Source organism: Lynx canadensis, chromosome A1 (assembly GCF_007474595.2).
Source record: "Lynx canadensis isolate LIC74 chromosome A1, mLynCan4.pri.v2, whole genome shotgun sequence".
Classification (NCBI taxonomy): Eukaryota; Metazoa; Chordata; class Mammalia; order Carnivora; family Felidae; genus Lynx; species Lynx canadensis.
Window position 1 is genome coordinate 226,510,501 of NC_044303.2, and position 21,211 is coordinate 226,531,711.

The window sequence follows — 21,211 nt, forward strand, 5'->3', positions numbered from 1 at the left end:
ACCCAGAGTGTAGGGAGCACAGGGTCAGTGAGCAGGCTGGTCTGAGCCGAAGGAGACTTGGGCATCCTCAGCCTAATCCTTTGAGCGCTCACTCAGCCATCTCCCCTGCTCCTGACCTTCTCTTCTCCAGAATGCCTTGTGGTCAGCCCAGGGCTCCTGGTTTTTGCAGGGTGGGTCCACTTGTGTGCAGGCTGACCATCCTCATTCCAGAACTGCTCGTTTTACCCCGTTTCTGCCTGCGGTTCCATCATACCCCTTTGGTGCCTAATCAGCAGGGTGGTGGTCGGCAGGATGTCTGAGGGGGTTCCAGCGGGTGACATTCAGTATGGGAGGGGGGCCCGGCACACAGCGACGGGGAGGCTCCTGTGTCTTCCTCTGCCATCTTCTGGGCCAAGTGCCTGATTCAAGTATTTGTTCAAAATGAAACAAAACAACTTTTTGTTGTTGTTTTTGAGAGAGGGAGAAAGAGAGAGTGCTTGCAGGGGAGGGGCAGGAGGAGAAGAAGAGAGAATCTTAGCCTTCGTGTGCAATGTGGAGCCCCATACAGGGCTCGATCTCAAGACCGTGAGATCATGACCTGAGCCCATATCAGGAGTTGGACGCTTAACCGACTGAGCCACCCAGGCACCCCCCACCCTCCGCAAAACAGCTTTATTAAGATATAATTCACGCCCCATAGGATTCACCCATTTAAAGTGCACAGTTCAGGGATTTTTAGTATATTCAGAGTTGTGCAGTCATCACCATGGTCCATTTTAGAACATTTTATCACCTCAAACCCATGAGCAGTCACTCCCCAACTCCCCCCGCCCACCCCCCAAGCCCTGACAACCACTCATCTACTTTCTGTCTCCGAATTTGCTTATTCTGGACATCGATATAAATGGAATCCTATAACATGTGGTATTCTCTGTCTGACCTTGTTCTGACCTTGGCGTAATGCTTTCAGGGTCCACCCGCGTTGTGGCGTACTATATTCCTTTTTCGGAATTATCTTCCATTGTACAGGCATGCCTCGTGGCCTTCATTTGTTCATCTGTCAATGGGCATTTGGGTTGTTTCCACTTTCGGACAAATAGAAATAATGCTGTCCGCATTCATGTACAGCCTTTTGCCTGGACTTGATTTAACCTCTCTTGGGTATACGTCTAGGAGTGGAATTGCCGGCACGTATGGTAACGTTAGGTTTACCCTTGGAGGGAGCTGGCAGACCGCTTCCCAAAGCAGCTGCGTCATTTTCCATTCCGTCGGGCATTGCGTTGACTCCCGTCCTCTTGATGGTAGCCTCTATTACTAGCTATCGAGGGAGTAAGATAGCATTAAAAAATTACTTAAAAATATAGAGAGTGATAAGAATGTGGATGAATTCATTTCTAGCGCAAATCTTCGGAGAGAGGGAGCGGACTACTCTGAGTTTGATGCAGCCTTCTAGGTTTTCGGACACCCGCAAGGTGGGCGGCCGTCCCCTGGTACATTTCCATCATCACGTTCTTTATCAGTCTGCTCGTGTCGTGTGCGTGGGGTCGCTCAGTTGCTGGTTTCCGTCTTCTCCGGGATCTTTGATCTTTGTCCCTGGAAAGCAGATGGAGGCGGAACAACATTGGTAGCTGACGCCTGAGAGCAGGTGTGGGTGTGAGAGTTTGGACGTAAAAGTGGGGAGTGAAGCTTATAGTGTTGGGTCTACATCCCGGGAGGAGGAGCTGCTCTCTGGTGGGAATAGTGACCATTTGGTGGTGGCAGAGACGCTGTGGGGACCCCTTTGTCTTTATACTGCGTTTTGACTCTGTCACATCCTAAAGTCGAAATTTGAAGGGAGGCAGGCTTATCATAAGGATATCGATCACCAGAAAAGAAGGCTCTCCTGACTCCCTTTTTGGGAAAGCTAACAGGAGGAGGATGATATTGACAAAAACATGGCCATGTTTCTCCTCGTGACCTCGGCTCTCAAGATTAAGATTCCAACCAGATTCCCATAAGTTTCTAAAGCTTGGTGACTCTGGCTTTTAGGTATCTGGGCCAGATTTCCAGCAGAAGGCATGCCGGGCTTTTATGTCCTTTGCGTTCATAGACATTTGCGGAGAAACAATTTCTTGCTGGCACCTTTTTAGGGAAAGACCAGCAGTATTCTTTTTAGCCCCCTTATTTTGCTCATGGTCCGTATCCTAGCAAGAATATCTTAGTGCTTTGTGTTTCATTTTTCATTAAATATAATTTTGTGAAGAGATCTTTTCCGTCTTCACTTAGTAGCCTATTATTTTTTTCAGTCTGTTGTCTTTCAGGCCTTCTGCCTCTTTTTCGTCCATCCAGTAGTTCCAATAGAGTTCTCTGCCATTTCTAGAGATTTTCTTGGCAGGGCGGTGGGGTAAGGGGTTGGCCCACAGGGGAAGTGTGGGAGCTCTTCCATGTTCTGATCTGTTGTGCTGTGTTTCTGGCCTTTCCTATTAGCTGGGTGGTGTTTCCTCCTACTTCTTGGACCATAGGTTCGAGTCCAGCAGACTTCTTGGTACATATGTAGCCAAACTGACTTCTGGCTTCAATCGGGAGTCATTCTGAATCTGCGTTTGTTCACTGCATTCATAAATAACTTGAGTCTCTTCTTATTTGACACTTGGAAATGAGTGGCATGCAAAACACATAATGCTTAAAGTTAAGATTTATAAAAATTATTTAGGCTCTTTTTGAACTCTGAGATGGACACATACTTGGCTCAAAGACCAAGTCTTTTCTCATTTCACTTAAGAACAGCCAAGGAATTACTGTCGTTCAGTTTAAGGCTGTTTCAAAGCAGCCAGTGAATGGAAAACGTTGATTTACAGCTCAGCCTTTGGAGTTCGGTTTTAGATGACCAGTGCAGGGTGCTAAGTATATGATCTCAGCACCATGGAAGGAAGCTGGTGCTCATCACTTTGGCAGACAGTTGGTAAGCAGCTACTGGTGCCAGATGTTTGACGAGGCAAGGAGGACTCAGACGTCTTCGCGAGATACAGCCCAGGTCCTCACGGACTGGTCCAGTATGAGGACGATAGTGCATCCATGACTACTGTGGCATCCCCATTTGGTCTCGCCCTCCTCCCCACCAGCCCACCTACAGCCGCAGATCTTCATCATGGGGCCCCAGGAAATCACCGCTTCCACACAGGAGCCTGAAAGTTCTGCCAGTCCTGGTCCCTCGGCAGAGATAAGACAGAGGGTGAGATAGCGTAGTGTGGTTAAGTGACAGGAGAGGTTCTGTCCAAGGTGCTGTGGGAAAGAAGGGCACTCCAGCCAGGCTGGGCATGGTGGTGGAGGCTTGGAAGACGGGTCATCTGGAGGAATGCAGGACGGATCCCAGGACAGTTCATGGAGTATGGAACAGGGTGAGGGGTTGGAAAGAGGGGGCGGGAAACTCTAAGTCAGTCTATAATCCTGGAGTCAGTTTGGTAGGAGCAGTAGCGGGGGCCCCTCAGGAAAGCATTGTAGGGAATCCACCCACATAAGGAGATTTTTCTTCATCTTGGAAGTGACTGGGAACAAATGGTGAGAATTCCAATCAATGCATGTCACTGGTAACAGTAACACGGCTAACAGTGAAATATTTGAGTTGCTTGCTCAGTACCAAGAGCTGTGCTAAATTCCTTATGTGCATTATCTTACTCTGATCTCACTACCACTCTGACGTGTAGGTATTATCATCCTTGTTTTATAGATGATGAAACTGAGGGCTAGCATGTGGCGTAACCGGAGAAGGTTAAGATTGCTTAGCTGATGGGAAGCAGACTGGGTTCAAAGCCCTCTAGGTCTGTGCCGTTCAGGCTTGTATGGAATCCGCTAAAAGATCCTAGTTGGTCCCAGTTTGGGAAACACCAGTGTAAGAAACCAAAATTTTATCTCTGAAAATTTCTTTGAATTCAAAGTTATCACGGCCAAGAAAACTTATCTTTAAAACTAGTAGAAAACGTTTTTAGTCATTAAAATTAAAATTCAACGGTAAAAAAATGTTTCTTGGACTCTAATTTGAGGACCATTGGATTCACGCCATGAGACACCGGAGGCAGAGGAACTTATTAGGAAGTAGTTGTAGGGGTTGGATGAAAAATGTGAGGCAGGCAGAGGAAGAGGAGAGCAGATGGGTTCTGGACAGTGTTGATCATCTGACCTAGGACTTGCAGAGAAGACATGGTCAGCAGTAGGGAGGGGTTTTGAGGTTGACTCCAATTTCTAGCTTGGGCAGCAGGTGCCAAAGGTGTCATTCTTGAGGAAGAGATGAGGGTAAGTTGTGGAGGTCTGTGTGTGTGTGTGTGTGTGTGTGTGTGTGTGTGTGTAGAGGTGCTTTTGAAACGTCAAAATGGTTTGGAATTCTAGGAATGGAGCTTCGATACCAGAATTCAAGTTCATGCTATCAGAGTCTGGGCTTCTGACTTGCAAGAGAGGGACCAAAAGGAACACACAAAATTAGAACAAGGATCAGGACATTAGGACCAGGAGTAAGGAGCCTCAGAAGCAAAAGCTGGTGGACCAGTTGTCTCAGGAGCATGGGACCAAGAACCTGGGGTCTGTAGGCTTTTGTCCCATACCTGCCTCTTGCTTTGTGGTTTCTCTGGGCTGAAACTTATCATGCTTATTACAAGTGGATTAGAGGAGAAGCCCCTATACTCCTTCTAATTGCTGGTGACTCTTGGGAGGGTATTATTTCATTTCGTTTTTGTTATTTGGGGGAAATAGCTCTATAATAGTCACTGTTTAAGTTAATTGAATCAGTTATATGTATCCAGATATGTTCACTGATAGTGATTTTTGATTGGGCTGATTTTTTGAAAAAACTTTTTTAAATTGTTTATTTTTGAAAGAGAGAGAGAGAAGCAGAACGCAAGCAGGGGAGGGGCCGAGAGAGAGGGAGACACAGAATCTGAAGCTGTCAGCACAGAGCCTGACGCGGGGCTCGAACTCCCGAACCGTGAGATCATGGCCTGGGCTGAAGTTGTATGCTTAACCAACTGAACCACCTGGGTGCCCCTGGACTGATTTGTTTTTTTTTTTAAGGCTAGAAATGTTTTAAACTTTTAGCAAATAGGAAAAGAGTGATAGAAAAGTATAAAAAACAAAGTGAAAAACCCCTACAAGCTTGTGATCCATTATTGGAGTTCTGATATATTTTCTTCTAGCCTTTTTGCATATATTTTTATACTTTTTGGTAGTGAAACTTTTTGTTTTGAGATCACTGTAGCTCCACATGCATTTGTGAGCAATAATACAGAATGATTCCATATACCCTTTACCTACTCTTTCTCGATGATAGCATCTTACAAAACTCCAGCACAATAGCGCAATTAGGGTCTTGACATACAGTCGAGATGCGGAACCTTTCCATCGACGCTGGGACCCAGCATGTGGCCCCTTTGTAGCTACACCCATTACCCTCTTGCCCCCACTCCCTTCATAACTTGTGGCAACCACCAATTTGCCCTTCATTCTCTATAATTTTGTCATTTCAAGAATATTCTGTAAGTGGGATCGTAGCCTGTGTAACCTTCTGGGACTGGCTTTTTCAGCTTTTGCCTTTTACACAAAAAGCTGCTATGAATGCTTGTGTGCATGTTTTTGTGCAAATGTAAGTTTTCACTTATATAGAAGGAATGCCCAAGAATACAGTTGCTTGTGTGTGTGTGTGTGTGTGTATCTGTGGGCACAGAGTTGCTGGTGTGTGTGTGTGTGTGTGTGTGTGTGTGTATCTATGTGCATGCATTTAAAAAAATAAACATAGGATTATATTATGTGTGTGCCTAGTATAATTTTGTCATAAATTAAGTTAGTATGATTGTAATGAAAAAATATTTGGGGCGCCTGGGTGGCCTAGTTGTGTCAGTGGCTGACTTCAGCTCAGGTCATGATCTCATAGTTCATGGGTTCGAGCCCTGCATTGGGCTCTCTACTGTCAGCATAGAGCCTGCTATGGATCCTCTGTCTGCCCCCCCCCCCCCGCACCCTTCCCCTGCTTTAGCATGCACCCGCTCTCTCTCTTTCTCTCTGTCTCAAAAATAACATCAAACATCAAAAAAATTTGTATAAAGCCATCTTTTTCTTTCTAAATTCTTCAAACACGGAAAGACTGGCTTAAGGGGCATGACCATCTTGTGATATATACAAGAGAGCTTTCAAGACACTTCCTAGCACAGCTTAGGACCAAGTGTAATTTTTTTTCAGGCAGATTTTCCTAAAATTTCTTTTATGAATAAAAAAGCAGCACAGTTTCACATTTAAAAGAAATCTGTCCATAATTCTGTAAAATCACCATTCCTAAATGTTGCCTATAAGTTCCGATTTCTTCTTTTCCATTTAATTTCCTTAACTAGCAAATACTAGTATGTTCTTTAATGTGTGTGAGCGTGATAGTCATTCCTCCCGACTCTGCCAACTCACTATAACAGTTAACTTTTTTCTCTGCAGTTCACCAGCAGAGATCAGGGCCAGGGCATCACCTAGACCTTCCAGGCTGGGGGCAGCTGCCCATGCGGACGAGGTAGTTGATTTTGCACCGCTCATCGTGTGGTAGGGCTCTGCTTCTCCACTGGCCGATGTCCTGTCCACAGGTTAGCTTCCTGCTGTTTTACACTTCTCAGACGCTTAAATTTATTTTATTTTTGAGAGAGAGAGAGAGAGAGAGTGTGTGTGTGTGCAAGCAAGAGGGGGAGGGACAGAGAGAGGAGGAGGACAGAGCCTCTGCACTGACAGTAGAGAGCCTGAAGTGGGGCTCGAGCTCGTGAACCGTGAGATCATGACCTGAGCTGAAGTCCGACGCTCACCTGACTGAGCCACCTAGATGCCACGAGACTACTCAGATTCATAATCTTCTTGGTCTGCCTGTGAAGTCTCGAGTATCCTCAGAAAGTCTCGTGCTCAGTGACCCGCCGAAGCTTCCTGTCCTTGTTGCGTTGTGTGTATCATTGCTGATGCTTTTGGTCGTGTGTTATTTGCGCACAGGAAGGCAGGAAGAAACCCTCCAATTTTTATTTAAGTTTGTTTGTTTATTTTGAGGGGAGGGGGAGAGAATCCCAAGCAGGCTCCATACTGTCAGCCCAGAGCCCCACGCAGGGCTCGATCTCACAAACAGTGAGATCCTGAGCTGAGCCTAGATGGTGAGTCAAACGCTTGGAACTCCTGGGTGGCTCAGTCAGTTAAGCGTCCGACTTCAGCTCAGGTCATGATCCCTCAGTCTGTGAGTTCGAGCCCCGCGTCCGGCTCTGTGCTGACAGCTCGGAGCCTGGAGCCTGCTTCGGATTCTGGGTCTCCCTTTCTCTCTGCCCCTACCCCGCTCATGCTCTGTCTTTCTCTCTCAAGAATAAACGTTAAAAAAAAAAAAAAAAAAAAAAAAAGACACTTAACCGACTGAGCCACCTAGGCGCCCGGAAACTCTCCAATTAAAAAAGTGTTTTTTTAATTTTGTTTTAGCGAGGGAGAGCATGCGCATGAGGAGGGGAGGAGGGACAGAGAGGGAGAGAAGGACACTCCTAACTAAGCAGGCTCCACTGGCAGCAGAGGCTTGATCTCACAACCCCGAGGTCATGACCTGAGCCAAAATCAAGAGTCTGGTGCTTAACCAACTGAGCCCCCCAGGCGCCCCAGGAAGAAACCCTCCACTTTGGGGACAACACTGATGTAGTGATTACGCCTGAAGTGATTTAGGCATCGCTTTCCTGCGGGGTTTCTGGAAAGTCGGACTCATTGAATTACATTTTGTAGTGAGCTCTCGTCTCTGTTTCTCTAGAAGAGCGATCGCGGGGTCATGTTTGACATCAGCTGTCTGTGATGATGAATAATAAGTGGAGACGTGTCAACCCCCACCTCAGGTCAGAGGCCAAGCGTCACTGCAGGGCACAGGAGGCCCCCCACACCCTGCCCCCGTCACGCCCCACTCCGCGGGTGCCCTGCACTGTCTTGCCTTTGTCTCTGCTCTTCCCCGGCCGCGGTCTGTCCCACGTGGCTGGTCCCCACCATACCCCGGGAATTTCCTCTGCGCTGGCCCCCACCACACGGTGGAAATGGCTCTTTTTTCTCATTTCTTGGTGATCGGGAGACTCTTTGAACGACAGGCCGTTTATTGTATTCCCAGGGTCACCCTCGTTTTCCCAGGGGCCAGCTCACAGCCTGCCACAGATGGCAACCGAGGGAACTAGAAATGGTAAAGAAGTGAAACATAGCGGAATAAATGCCCAGGGTTCACAGCCAGTTAGCGGCAGAGCTGGAATGCAAAATGCTATCTCTGAACTGGTGACCCCCCCAGGTCTGGCTGCACCGTGTGTGCTTTTCCACAGTCCCAAGGAATCAAACGCTAGCTGTGCTGTGTGCCTTTGGGCAAGTTCCCTAGCTTCTCTGATCCTTTGTGAACTCATCCTCCGAAAGACTGAGCAACAGTGTGGCCTCCTCTGCCTCGGATCACATGAGGGAATATCCTCAGTGTGCCTGGTGCACACGGCCGGCCGTCACTGAGTGCCCTGTGCCTGTGCCCAACCTTTTCCCTTACGCTGGTTTTGACCCAGATGCCATGCACCCTGTGGCGTCAGGCACTGAAAACTTGAGGACAATTGAAATGGCTTAATCAGTGGCGCCTGGGTGGCTCAGTCAATTTAGTGTCTGACTCCCGATTTTGGCTCAGGTCATGATCTCATGGTTTATGGGTTCGATCCCTGCATCACCCAGCATCTAACCAGTGCAGAGCCTGCTGGGGATTCTCTGTCTCCCTCTCCCTCTGCCCCTCCCTTGCTCACTCTTTCTCAAAATAAATCACCCGAACATCTAAAACATGGCTTCATCTCACAAACTATTTGAATCTCTGAAAAAGAAAATCTCAGTCTTTCTTTTATCTGTATTTAGTCGTCAGGTATCCAGAAGCTCACCCAGGGCAGATTCTAGTCACCAAACCCTTACGTAAAGATGATTTTCACCCCCTGTGCCGTGTCACTAAAATGCTAAGTCTCTGACGAATGGGAGCTGAACGCAAGGGACCGTGGCCATTTCCTCCCTGCACTCTGGGAAAGTACTTTTACTTTTGATGAGATTTCCGTGGAACTTTCTAGTGGACTTTACATTTTTGTGCCCCGTCTACTTTCTGCAGGCTCCCACGGCAGCAGCAAAAACAGGAGGCCACTTCCTCTTAGACTCCACAGTGCGCCTAAGGGCACCCGTCGCCACCGAGAGCCTTGAGTCAGAGGGGCTGGCCATGAGAAAGCTCGTTTTTGGTTGCCACGATTGCTCAATTTAGCCACAGGTCAGGAGGCAGAAGTCTTAACCTCTATCATTGATCATCCTTTTAGTCATGAGTTGATGAGTCAATAAATGAAAGAAAGTAGGAAACTGAATTAAGAGAGGCACCGCCAGAAGCGATGTCGAATCCAGAGAAAACCCAAACAAGGCCAGCCGGATTTGGGCGAAGGGAATCGAAATAGAAGAAGGTATATGTTGGTTTTTCATCAGATAACGTACAAGTTGAGATTGTCCTGAAGTTTGTAGAACTAAATGTGTACCCCTCCCTTTTGCTCATTGCCTCGTTCACACAGCTAGTCTCCAGACTCAAGTCTAAGGAGTCTGGGCTCCCCTGTGCAAGGACGATTGATTCGTTTCCTTTTAGAACGTTCCCTGTTCTTCCTTGCATTACGCCCCCCTCGTGGGAATAGATGCCGTTTGTGGAGCCCTTGTTTGTGCCAGTCACTGTGACTTTTACCTACATTCCTTAGCTCCCGTGATAATTCCGAGTTGGGTATTGCTATTACCATTCTTACTTTGCAGGTGGAAAAAAATCATGGGCCAGAGCAGGTCCGAGAACCTTGCTCACTTTCCTGAAACGATCGGAAGCCCAGATCCAGCAGAAATGAATCTGGCTGGATCTGCCTCCAGGCGTCTAAGGCCATGTTTTGGTCATTACCCCACCTTGCCTCTCCTTTCGTGTTATAATCATTTGGAATTTTTTTTTAATGTTTGTTTTTGACAGAGAGAGAGAGAGCGAGCATGAGTGGGGGAGGGGCAGAGAGAGAGGGAGCCACATAATCCGAAGCAGGCTCCAGGCTCCGAGCTGTCAGCACAGAGCCCGATGCGGGGCTCGAACTCACGGACCGCGAGATCATGACCTGAGCCGAAGTCGGCCGCTCCACCCACTGAGCCACGCAGGCGCCCCATGTTATAATTGTTTTGAAAGCGAGGACCACTTATTCTGTGTTTATGCTGTGTTTATTGAGTCCGTGTAGTGGGCCATGGCTGGCACTGGGGAACGAGGTAGGCGTGCTCCTTGCCTTCGTGGAGCTTTCAAACCATAGTTCGCAACCCACAACAGACGTGAAATCAGTTTACGGGGTCACAGCCGGCGTTTGAAAGAAACAGAGTAGAAAGGATTGAGGTGCGTCGAACATCGCGACAAGTGTTTTATGAAACTGTGCGTGTGGTAGTTCATGGAATAAAACCTTTTTAACTGTAGGTTGCGGTCAAATGAGTTAAGAGAGACTGACCTGAGGTCCTAGAGTCGGGGACCCACAGGGGGATTTTGAACACGTGAGATAATAGATAAGCGATTACAGGTTGTCCCGGGAGCTAGGAAGAGAGTACCCACAGCAGAATAAAGAGGAATCCGACGTGGTGCCCTTGACCTCGTCGGCGTCTTCTGGGAGGATCACCTTGGGGCTGAGGCCTCAAGGTAGCGGGATGTACGCGGCCCCGACACGGGAGGGCCACCCTGGATGGGGTAGGAACAAGAAATAACTGGCCCATGAGCATCTGACCATGATACGGTACAGGTAGATCATATCTGTACGAACACATACAGAACAAGGGAGCACAAATATAAGCAAACCCCAATGCCTAGAAACTGTCATTATTTTCACCCCTACCCTTCTTAACTTAGGACAAATAAGAAAGAACCAAAAACGAAATTGCAGAATAGTGTCATGCTGACCTTTGATGAACCCTATTCAGTGTTTTTCTGTCTTTGCTTCCAAAACGTTTTTATATTTGATGAAAGGTTTTGTTCATAGGCCTTGGCTCGTTCGCATCATTTTTTTCCTAGGATCTGTGTAGACCCCTGGTCGGTTGGCCATTCGAGACCAGGGTGTCTCCACCAGGCCCTCTTGACATTTGGCCTGAATAATCCTGTGGTGTTTCTGGCCATCAAAACTGTTTGCAGATAGGGCCGCGTGTTCCGTGGGTAGAGGAGGGGTGCTGAATTCAGAACCACTCTAGCTGAGGGAGCGCCTGGGTGGCTCAGTCAGTTAAAACGTCTGACTTTGGCTCAGGTCCCGATCTGGCGGTTCGTGAGTTCGAGCCCCACGTTGTGCTCTGTGCTGTCGGCGTGGAGCTCGCTTCAGATCATCTGTCTCCCTCTCTCTTCCTCTGCTCATGTTCTCTCTCTCAAAAATAAACATTAAAAAAAATACTCTAGCCGAAATTCTAGGATGTAGTGAGATGAGGTTCCCCAGATTGAGAACACCCTCTACCCCATCTGTCCATCAGGGGAGGACATGACAGGATTACTTTCTTTTTCCTTTCTCTTTGATTAGAAAAGCTAAATGTAATGACTGGGGCTTCTAATGACTTGCAATAAGAGAGGTGTGTGTGTGTGTGTATACATATACCCACATATACATAACTTGGTGTTACGGAGACTCTTGCATTCACGTGGTGCGAGTTTCCTTGCAATGTAAGTGCTATGCTAAGGTTAAAAGTAGATGGGGATGCCTGGCTGGCTCAGTCAGAAGAGCGTGCGACTCCTGACTGATCTCTGGGTGGTGAGTTTGAGCCCCACGTTGGGTGCAGAGATGACTTCAATAAATAAAACTTTTCAAGGTAAAAGTGGATAGTAGCTCAGCTATGTTTTACTTAATTGACTTCAGACCTTGTGATTCTTCGTGTAGAAGCGGACCCAGCGTTAGGCCAGCCTTCTGAGTTGTTTTTCCAATCATGTTGATTGGTTTCCTTTGTTCTCCCATGCTTAATCCAGCCTGTCTTGTGACCCGCGGCTTGGATTTCTATAACAGGAGCTGTTTGTTCTGAGGCTGCATTTTCTCTAAATTGGTTTCCTGTCTATTAATCTTTCCATATTTTGTTCCATTTCTTAACCTTACCACCTTTCTCCTAGTATATGCTCCGTTGGAGGAAGTCCGTTTATTCTGAATTGGATTTTTAGGAATACATTTTGGTGTTCTGGCTGTTTGTTCCCAAAAAATTCCTGTAAAAATAATCCCATTCTGTAAAGCTAGAGTTCTCCTGCTATTTGGGAATAATCTTGTGCAACTAATACCCTCTTAATTCTTGCACGTAGCCGTGACTTTTGATGCTTCAAGGGACTCTCCTTAAAAATTCTTGAATAAGACTGTGGCTGTCATGAATCTTTTGAAATCTTTCTAGATTAAATCAGGTGTTAATTCGTCCAGTGCACATTAACACACTGAGTGCGGGGGGGGGGATCCCATCACTTACCTCCTTAGGGTAACATCAACGTAGAGACCCTGTCAGTGAGGCTGTCCTCACATATTTAGCATTAAATAAGCCTTGGTGGTACTTGGTCCCTATACCCTGATTTATGTCTTCATAAAGATTTGGGGCGCCTGGGTGGCTCAGTCGGTTAAGCGTCCAACTTCGGCTCAGGTCATGATCTCGCGGTCCGTGAGTTCGAGCCGCGTGTCGGGCTCTGTGCTGACAGCTCGGAGCCTGGAGCCTGTCTCAGATTCTGTGTCTCCCTCTCTCTCTGACCCTCCCTGCTTCATGCTCTGTCTCTCTCTGTCTCAAAAATAAATAAATGTTAAAAAAAAAAAAAAGATTCATGACCATGTGTGATAGTTACGTGTATATTTGGTTTTATTTTCTTCCCCTTGTTGGAATGTAAGCCATATTCCCAGGGCTTAGACCGCACCAGTAAATATTTGCTCGAATGAATGCATTTCCTTAATTTCTCAGCCACTTATTTAGCATCTACAGTGCCCCACCCACTATTCTAGAATCTTTACAGATATTAGCCCATCTCTGAAGGGATGGTTATCCTTGCCTTTCCTTCACAAATACATTTTCTACATATCCTACTTTTCTGGGAGTAATCAGTGTTTTGAGCAGCTGCAGTTGGCATAATGTTTTGGTCTTTTTTTTTCTGCTCATCGTCTCTTATTTATGTAACTGTTTTTTTTAAATGTTGATTTATTTTTGAGAGAGAGAGAGAGAGACAGAGAGAGAGAATGTGAGTGGGGGAGGGGCAGAGAGAGAGGGAGACACAGAATCCGAAGCAGGCTCCAGGCTCTGAGCTGTCGACGCAGAGCCCAATGCGGGGCTTGAACCCACAAACCACGGGATCACAACCTGAGCCGAAATCGGACGCTTAACTGACTGAGCCACCCAGGCGCCCCTCTTATTTATGTAACTATTATCTGCCCTCTTGATTCTGTCTTCTTGAGGCCATGGGAAGGATTGGTCTAGTTCTCTGGATTTTCCCACTGCACGTGTCCCCGTTTTACACACAGCATGGTCTTGAAAACCTGAAGACAAATAAACGTATGAAGGTGGGAACTCTACAGTGTGTAGCCATTTCTGTCAGTGCCCGTGTGCCCCCCTCTGTATTTTGGCTCACGCATTGTCTGGTTCCCAGGGCATGAAAAAAGACAATGAAATGTTTACAGATGACATGAGTATTTAGTTTCATGTATATAGACACATATATAAACACTTAGCGTCTAAGTATTGTGGGCTGTATGTGATTATTTCCAAAAGGCAGACTCCATGTAAATTCAGATGACATGTCCGTATTCTAAACCATTTCTGTCCTCAGATTCTGGAATTCTCAGCATACTCAAGCAGCAGGTAGGGCTGTTTCCACCTTGGGAGGGACTCGCCGATGGTGAGTCTTGGGGGAGTTTGAGCGGGAGCCTGTCGCGCCCACTCTGGTGCCTCGTCGTCTTTCCTGTGGGCACATTCTCCTGGGAACCTGGGGCAGCCACCCCGCCTGCTGTGTGGCAGGAGCTTTGAGCAAGCAGAGTGAGAAGAGCCGCCTCCCGTGTGCTCTGGGAGCAGAGAGGGGACACGGGGACTCTTTTCTGCCCTCCTCAGCTGGCTGGGAGCTCACGGGGCCAGACAGGTTCTGCTTCCTCCCCCCACCGTCACAGTCACTGCAGGTGAAGACCCCAGTGCCAGCCCAATGGTTAGTGTTTCCAGAAAACCCGCCTGGATTAGCATCGTTGGCATGAGGCAAAGCTGGGGAAGGGCAGAGGGTTTTTTTTTTTTTTTTTAGCCGTTCACTTCTGGGATTTTCCAGATTGCCCCAAGACGACTTCTACATTTGACCTAAATCTCTGTTCCTTCAACGCTCCTCCATGAGTTAGGATGGAAAGTCAGTGTCTTAGAACTGACATGCCTACACTCTTGAATGTCCCTGTGCGTTTTCTTTAATACCTGTTACCTTGGCCGTGGCATACCCCACCCTGCACTCCCCACGCGGGCCCCAGGCCTGGCCTGCCCTGTGGGTGCCTCCGTGGCAGGGGGTGAGGTGGGGGGTTGGCTTCCTTGCCAGGAGGTGGGGCCGCTGGGGCTGGAGCATCTCCTGGTGGATGTGCGGCCAGGAAGCAGCTGGGGAGAGTGGCTCGTCCTGAGAAAGGATGGTTCTGGTGTCTGCCCTGGCCTCCAGCACTTTCTCAGGACTGGTTTTGACCAACTTTTGTGGCTCATGTGGCAGAAATGCCACGGCTGAAGTTTTATTTTTTTCTCTAGAAAAATAAAACCTGCCCTTTTTCCTGGCTACTGGAAACCATTGGATTGGTACTTTTGCTTTCCTTCGTGTGTCATTCTCTTTTGCAATAACATACTATTTGTTGCCATGTAGGCATCTGGTTGATATTTAAAAATAGAATTCCCCAGTCAGGAAGTTCTGCAGATACTCTTCCAGAAAGTCGTTTTGTGCGTGTGCGCATGTGAAGTACGTGTGCCTGTGAAGACTGTGCATTTTTCATGTTATTTAGGTCCTTTTTATGTATTCATGTCTTTAAAGGATGAGTATTATAAAAGTATAAAGTGAATAATTATGGAGTAGACGCCATAATCAAATGATTTTGTTATGTACGTGAGTTTATATGTAAAGCTGGCCAAACTTTGATCATCAGACGGGAGCTGACTTAATATGGTTAGTCCTTTTTTTTTTTTTTTTTTGGTAAGATTCTGTTTTTAAGTAATCTCTACACCCAACATGGAGCTTGAACTTAAAATCCCAAGATCAAGACTCGCGTCCTCTACCAACTCAGCCAGCCAGCCAGGTGCCCCAACATGGTTAAGTCCTAAATCAAATCAGTTGCACAAAAGCATTTCAGAAACGCATGGAAATTCAGTAATCAGTCTTAAAATATCAGAATTCTGTCATGCACATGCTACCTACCGCGTGTATGCGGCACTCATCAATGGTGTTTGGAATTTTGAGCGAGGTAGACTATTGAGCAAACACCCCAGTTTTATTTTAAATCTGAGAAGGCGTTTGTTTGCTACATATCCTGGTGGAGAGGAGATAGAGTCCAAGGACATCTTTTTGAACATTCCTGGGAAGGTGCGTTCCACTCTTTGAACAAACGTGGAGACTGCCAGGGTGAATTTATGTAACACTTAAATTGAAGAGCTTTTATGATGAAGTTTTGAGATATGCTGTATGATCCCATGGGAAACATTATGCAGAGAAGCCAAATTATTTTCTAAAAGTTTGGTTAGCCAGGGTCCTAACCCTGGGATCCTACCCTACCCAGCGTCCTAACCCTTACTGATGTATAGCAACAGGAGAAATCTGCAGGGAAGTGAACTGTGAATTTAAGATTTCTGTGTCCTCCAAGGGATGGCTAGTACTTGATAATAATGTCTTTTAGGAATATCTAATGGCAATTGTCAAATGATCGTTTCCTCTAAAAATAGGTGCACAGAAAAAATGAAAAAGCTCTCTGCAGTGTACTTTTTCTTGGCCAATTCAGGCTCTTGTTGCTAAAACTGGTACTGGGATTGTATTTTAAGGTGGGAGATGTCTGCGGACGGCATTCACCGCCGATAACTAAACAACTGAATTCATTCTGCTCCCAGGTGTTCACTTACAAGCAGAGCACAATTACCCACCAGAAGGTCACCGCCATGCACCCCGTGAGCGAAGAGGGCGTCGATGACATGGCCACCTTGACGGAGCTCCACGGGGGCTCCATCATGCACAACTTGTACCGGCGATATAAGAGAAATCAAATATACGTAAGTTCCAACTTTAAGTCTGTAAAAATCCCTCAGGTTTGAGTGAATGTTAATTTTTGTTTTCCGAGGGTGTTTTCTGGCCTTTTGAGAACCTCCAGTTAATCGAAGTCAGACTGTGTCTCCGGGTGTGTTTTGCCAAACTGGAAACGTGGCTCGAGAAATCGTGTTCTCGCGTTTCTTGCCTTGATCGTTACTTTCTATTGGAAAGAGGTGATCTGACCTCTTTTAACGAGCGCATTCTGTTCGCGGTCCAGATCGGTGTTAATGAAAGTAGTATTTAGAAATCATTTCAAAGTCATTTCCGTGATACGTACTTTTTGGAATTAGAGTACGGAGATTAGTTTAACTGTCCAGGTGAGCCTGCAGATTTTATCTTTTTTTTCATCTGCCTGTTTCCAAGTCTTTTTTTTTTTTCAACGTTATTTATTTATTTTTGGGACAGAGAGAGACAGAGCATGAACGGGGGAGGGGCAGAGAGAGAGGGAGACACAGAATCGGAAACATGCTCCAGGCTCCGAGTCATCCGCCCAGAGCCTGACGCGGGGCTCGAACTCACGGACCGCGAGATCGTGACCTGGCTGAAGTCGAACGCTTAACCGACTGCGCCACCCAGGCGCCCCTCCAAGTCTTGATAATAAAGGGGGCAACTCTTTTCTTTTCTTCTTGTCAAGTTCAAATTTATACAGGTTTGTCCCTAAAAACCTCAAGTTTTAGTATTGTAAAAACTCTCGATCTTTTAGTAAGTTTTGTTCTTTAGCAGTTACGGTTAATTTTGCCAATATATTTGTGATTTTGATGAGTAGCGTCAGCCTTCACAGCAAGCCAGCAGGTGCTAACGGAAACTCAAGACGGGCTTGCGTGGTATCCATGTTCCTCCAATTAATTTATTTACCCTTAGACAGGGGGAGGAGGGCTGGGAAAGAAGGAGGAATCCGTTATGTGCAGGTTTACTGCTTAATTTTCCTCTGCTTTTTACGTAGCGAGTTTCATGCTTGCCAGATTGACCTGACGTTCGCCGCGTGGTTTTAAACAGCCTGATCTAGAGAAATGCCGTGGTGTTCTCGTCCTCTGACTGGCTGAGCTTGCTTACACTCAGTCTTTAGATTAGAGTAGTTTCTGTATGTTCTTCAGGAAAGGTAACATTCCTACGTGTTTACGTGAATGGCTGCCTGCTCTGTGCTGTGCGCGTGCTGGCAAAGCTCTGTTCTGTCCCCATGTCAAGAATCTCCAGGGGCGCCTGGGTGGCTCAGTCGGTTAAGCGTCCGACTTCGGCTCAGGTCATGATCTCGCGGTTCGTGAGTTCGAGCCCCGCGTCGGGCTCTGTGCTGACCGCTCAGAGCCTGGAGCCTGTTTCGGATTCTGTGTCTCCCTCTCTCTCTCTCTCTCTCTCTGACCCTCCCCCGTTCATGCTCTCTCTCTGTCTCAAAAATAAATAAACGTTAAAAAAAAAAAAAAAAAAAAGAATCTCCAGCTGACCAGCGAACTCCCTTCTTCCCAGGGAGTAGCCACTACATGTGTCCAGGTCACCACCCCTGTGCCTTTAGGAGTAAGTATTTGACACTGTCCCGTCATAGCAGTTTCCTTGCTCGGTTTGTCAAGGACGTATTTTGTCTTTCTTGAGCCAAGGACATTGCCAGGCACCTGGTAGCTGTGTAATCAATGTTTGCAAAATAAACGCCAGACGTATTAGAAATAACATTCTAGTTGATGAGAAAGTGTGAGGCTAGATTTAAAAGTTCTTTATCGGTGTGTGCGTCTTGTAGGTATTTCGGGACTCAAACTCTTCTGTCTTTAGATACGAGGTCTTACTCTACGTTCAATAGTCAGGAAAAATCCAATTGGAAGGGGGAAAAAACTGCCAAAGGGTTAAAAGGCAGAGTCTTTAAAAAAGTTTTCCTAGGGGCGCCTGGGTGGCTCAGTCGGTTAAGCGTCCAACTTCGGCTCGGGTCATGATCTCACAGCTCGTGGGTTCCCGCCCCACATCGGGCTCCGTGCTGACGGCTCAGAGCCTGGAACCTGGTTCCGATTCTGTGTCTCCCTCTCTCTCTGCCCCTCCCCAGCTTGCACTCTGGCTCTCTGTCTCTCTCTCAAAACTAAATAAACATTAAAAAAAATTTTTTTTAAGTTTTCCTCCCCCTCTTTTCATGATGATGAGGATATTAAACCTGATAGCTGAATTGCCCACTAAAGCCTATGAATAGGATATTGGCTTTATTCCCTACAATGAACAACTTTTCCTCCCCCCTGCCTTTTTTTTAAGCTTATTTAATTATCTTGAGAGAGCGAGAGAGCGTAAGGGAGGGGTAGAGAGAGAGAGGGAGAGAGAGAATCCAAAGCGGGTTCCACACTGTCAGCCCGGAGCCCGACGTGGGGCTCAAACTCACAAACCACGAAGTCGTGACGTGAGCCAAAACCAAGACTGAGACACCTAACCAGCTGAGCCACCCAGGCGCCCCTTTGTCCTTTGCTCCGAGGGAAAAACACAGGATTTTTGTACGTCAGCTTGCAGGTCATTTCAGTTAATACTGCCCTCCTGCGCCTGCCTTGTGAGACTTGGATCATTGTATTATCATGAAGCAGCCACCTTGGTTTTCTTATCGCTGAAGCTGTTTGGGGTGGAGACCACACAAGCCAGGCTCTGCCCCATCAAAACAAAACCACCACCTGCCAGAAAAACCACCTCTTTCCTGCCTTTTCTCCCAGCTCTGAGTGATGCCTGGCTGTGTCTTTAAGAGGAAAAAAAAAATCACTTGTGCCACGGGTGCTGTATCTGTTCTCTATTGCTGGCATAAAAAATTGCCACCATTAAAACAGCAGGTGCTGTCCTATGGTTCCGTAGGTCAGTCGTCCGGCTGGGGTCTTGCCAGCCCAAAACCCAGGTGTGGGAAGGTCGGTGATCCTTTCTGGAGGCTCTAGGGGGCGATCTGTCCCCAGCTCCTTCTGGTCCCATGTGCGGTTCCAGGACCGAGGTCCCTGTGGTCTTGCTGGCTGTCAGCCAGGGCTGCTGTTAGCCTCTGCGGGCCCCCTTCGTTCACCTTCAGAGCCAGCAACAGTGGACCCAGCCCCTCTCGTGTTTCCACGCTCCCCTCCTTTCTTCTCATTTCTCTCTCTGCAGCCAAGACGTCTAGTTTTCAAGGATTCCTGCAGTTAGGGCCACCTGGATCCTCTCCCTATCTCGGCGTTTCCAGCCCGAATCCTATCTCCACAGCCCTGTGCATACGGCAGAGTCACGGGTCCTGGGGATTCTGCGTGGACGGCTGGGGTGGGGGAGGGGCACGTTCTTCTGTCTACCATAGGTGGCCTCCGGTGAGTCACGTTGTTGAGAAGGAACCCCCCCGTGGGTCTTCTCCTTCACTCTGGATCTTGCATTATTTTTATTTGTTGGCTTTCTCTTCCGAGTGGCAGGTGACACAGGTCGTTGGGGAGCAGACTCCTCTCCAGGTGGGAAGGTCTGCTGTCTTGTGTGAAAAAGGACTTAGCTTTTTTCCTCCTTGGGGACCACCCTTACTGCCTGAGGACTTCACCAGACCCCAGTAAGATATTTTTCCCCACCGTTACCATCCTCCATTAAAATGGGGTAGACAGGGATGCCTAGGTGGCTCAGTCGGTTAAGCATCCAGCTCTTGATTTCCGCTCAGGTCACGATCTCACAGTGTGTGAGTTTGAGCCCCACATTGAGCTCTGTGCTGATGGGGCAGAGCCTGCCTGGGATATTCTCTCTCTCTCTCTCTCTCTCTCTCTCAAAATAAACAAACTCAAAAAAATAAAATAAAATGGGGTAGACAGCTCTAAAGCGATAAATGCTCAGAGCAGACAAATCCCAGGTGAGCATGCTTTTCTCTACCCACCTTCTCTTGGGCTCTACATTAATAATTTAATCTGTGTGTCAGTTTTTTTTTTTAATGTTTATTGATTTTTGAAAGAGAGAAAGAGGGAGAGCTAGCTGGGGAGGGGCAGAGAGAGGGAGACAGAGAATCTGCAGCAGGCTCCAGGCTCTGAGCTGTCAGCACAGAGCCCGACGCGGGGCTCGAACTCACAGAGTGTGAGATCATGACCTGAGCCGAAGACGGATGCTGAACCGACTGAGCCACCCGGGCGCCCCCGTGTGTCAGGTTTTTAATTTATGTTTTTTAAAAGGTCAGATGTCATAACCCCCATATCTGACGGGACTCCTTTAAAATCAAGCGACAAGGGGAAAGTTTCTGGAATGTCGTTACCTTTGTACCTTTCCCCCATCTTACTTGTCTGTACTACGAGGTCTTTATAAAGCTCCTGCCTGGAGCTTGGAGCTTGGCCCTGGGCTCTTGAGAACGGGAACGGAACAGACTTGTCTGTCACTGTGTGGGTCTGCATGACCCTAGCCTCGCCACTCGTCCTTTTGGGACCTGACCCCTGGTTAGGGCAGCTCTGCTCTTGGCATGATTGCCTTGCGCGGGCCCCTTCCTTCGGCCCTAATGCTGGATTGCTTTCCTGGAACTTGAGGTTTCTGGTGCCTAAGGCTCCGCTTCATCTTTCCCACCCTCTGGCAACTTCTGAGATAGGAGCCCTGCTTAACGCTACAGCTCCCAGCCTGGGACCTCGTCCCAGACTCCCCCCTCGGCCTCTTTGCTGTGGGCTTCCTGCCACAGAGGCTGTCCCCTGATTGCTTCTCCTCGGGAGAGGGTCTGACGAGGGTCCCGCATTCCTCTGTCTCTTCCTGCCACTCATGAGACCGGGTGAGGACAGATACCCGCACTTGTAAGTTCCGAAAGACAGAGGAGAGAGGAGCATGTGTTTATGGGACAAGAAAGAAGTAGGGAGAGGTAACCTGCAGGTGGGTGAGAAAGCCTGAACTGGTCGTGAGACGCCCTATAGGGTGGGAGGAGGTGACAGGAATGACACTTCAGAGGCAGGGATAAGAGTGGGTCAGAAGGAAAGGCTCGAGGACGCCACGTGTGCAGATGGAGAGACGAGAGTGAATTCAGTGCGATGGCCTCAGTCGGGGCAAGTCCCTTTGCTCATGGAA

The 21,211-nt window shown here is 47.6% G+C and overlaps 1 protein-coding gene across 1 annotated transcript in view; it reads left to right on the forward strand.

Annotated features, from left to right (window-relative positions):
• The window catches only part of MYO10 (myosin X), a 207,524-nt gene that overhangs the window by 61,452 nt on the left and 124,861 nt on the right, over positions 1 to 21,211 (forward strand). Inside the window, exon 3 of the mRNA XM_030332238.1 lies at positions 16,048 to 16,206. Coding sequence (XP_030188098.1) covers positions 16,048 to 16,206 — 159 coding nt within the window. The remainder of the gene's footprint in view (positions 1 to 16,047; positions 16,207 to 21,211) is intronic.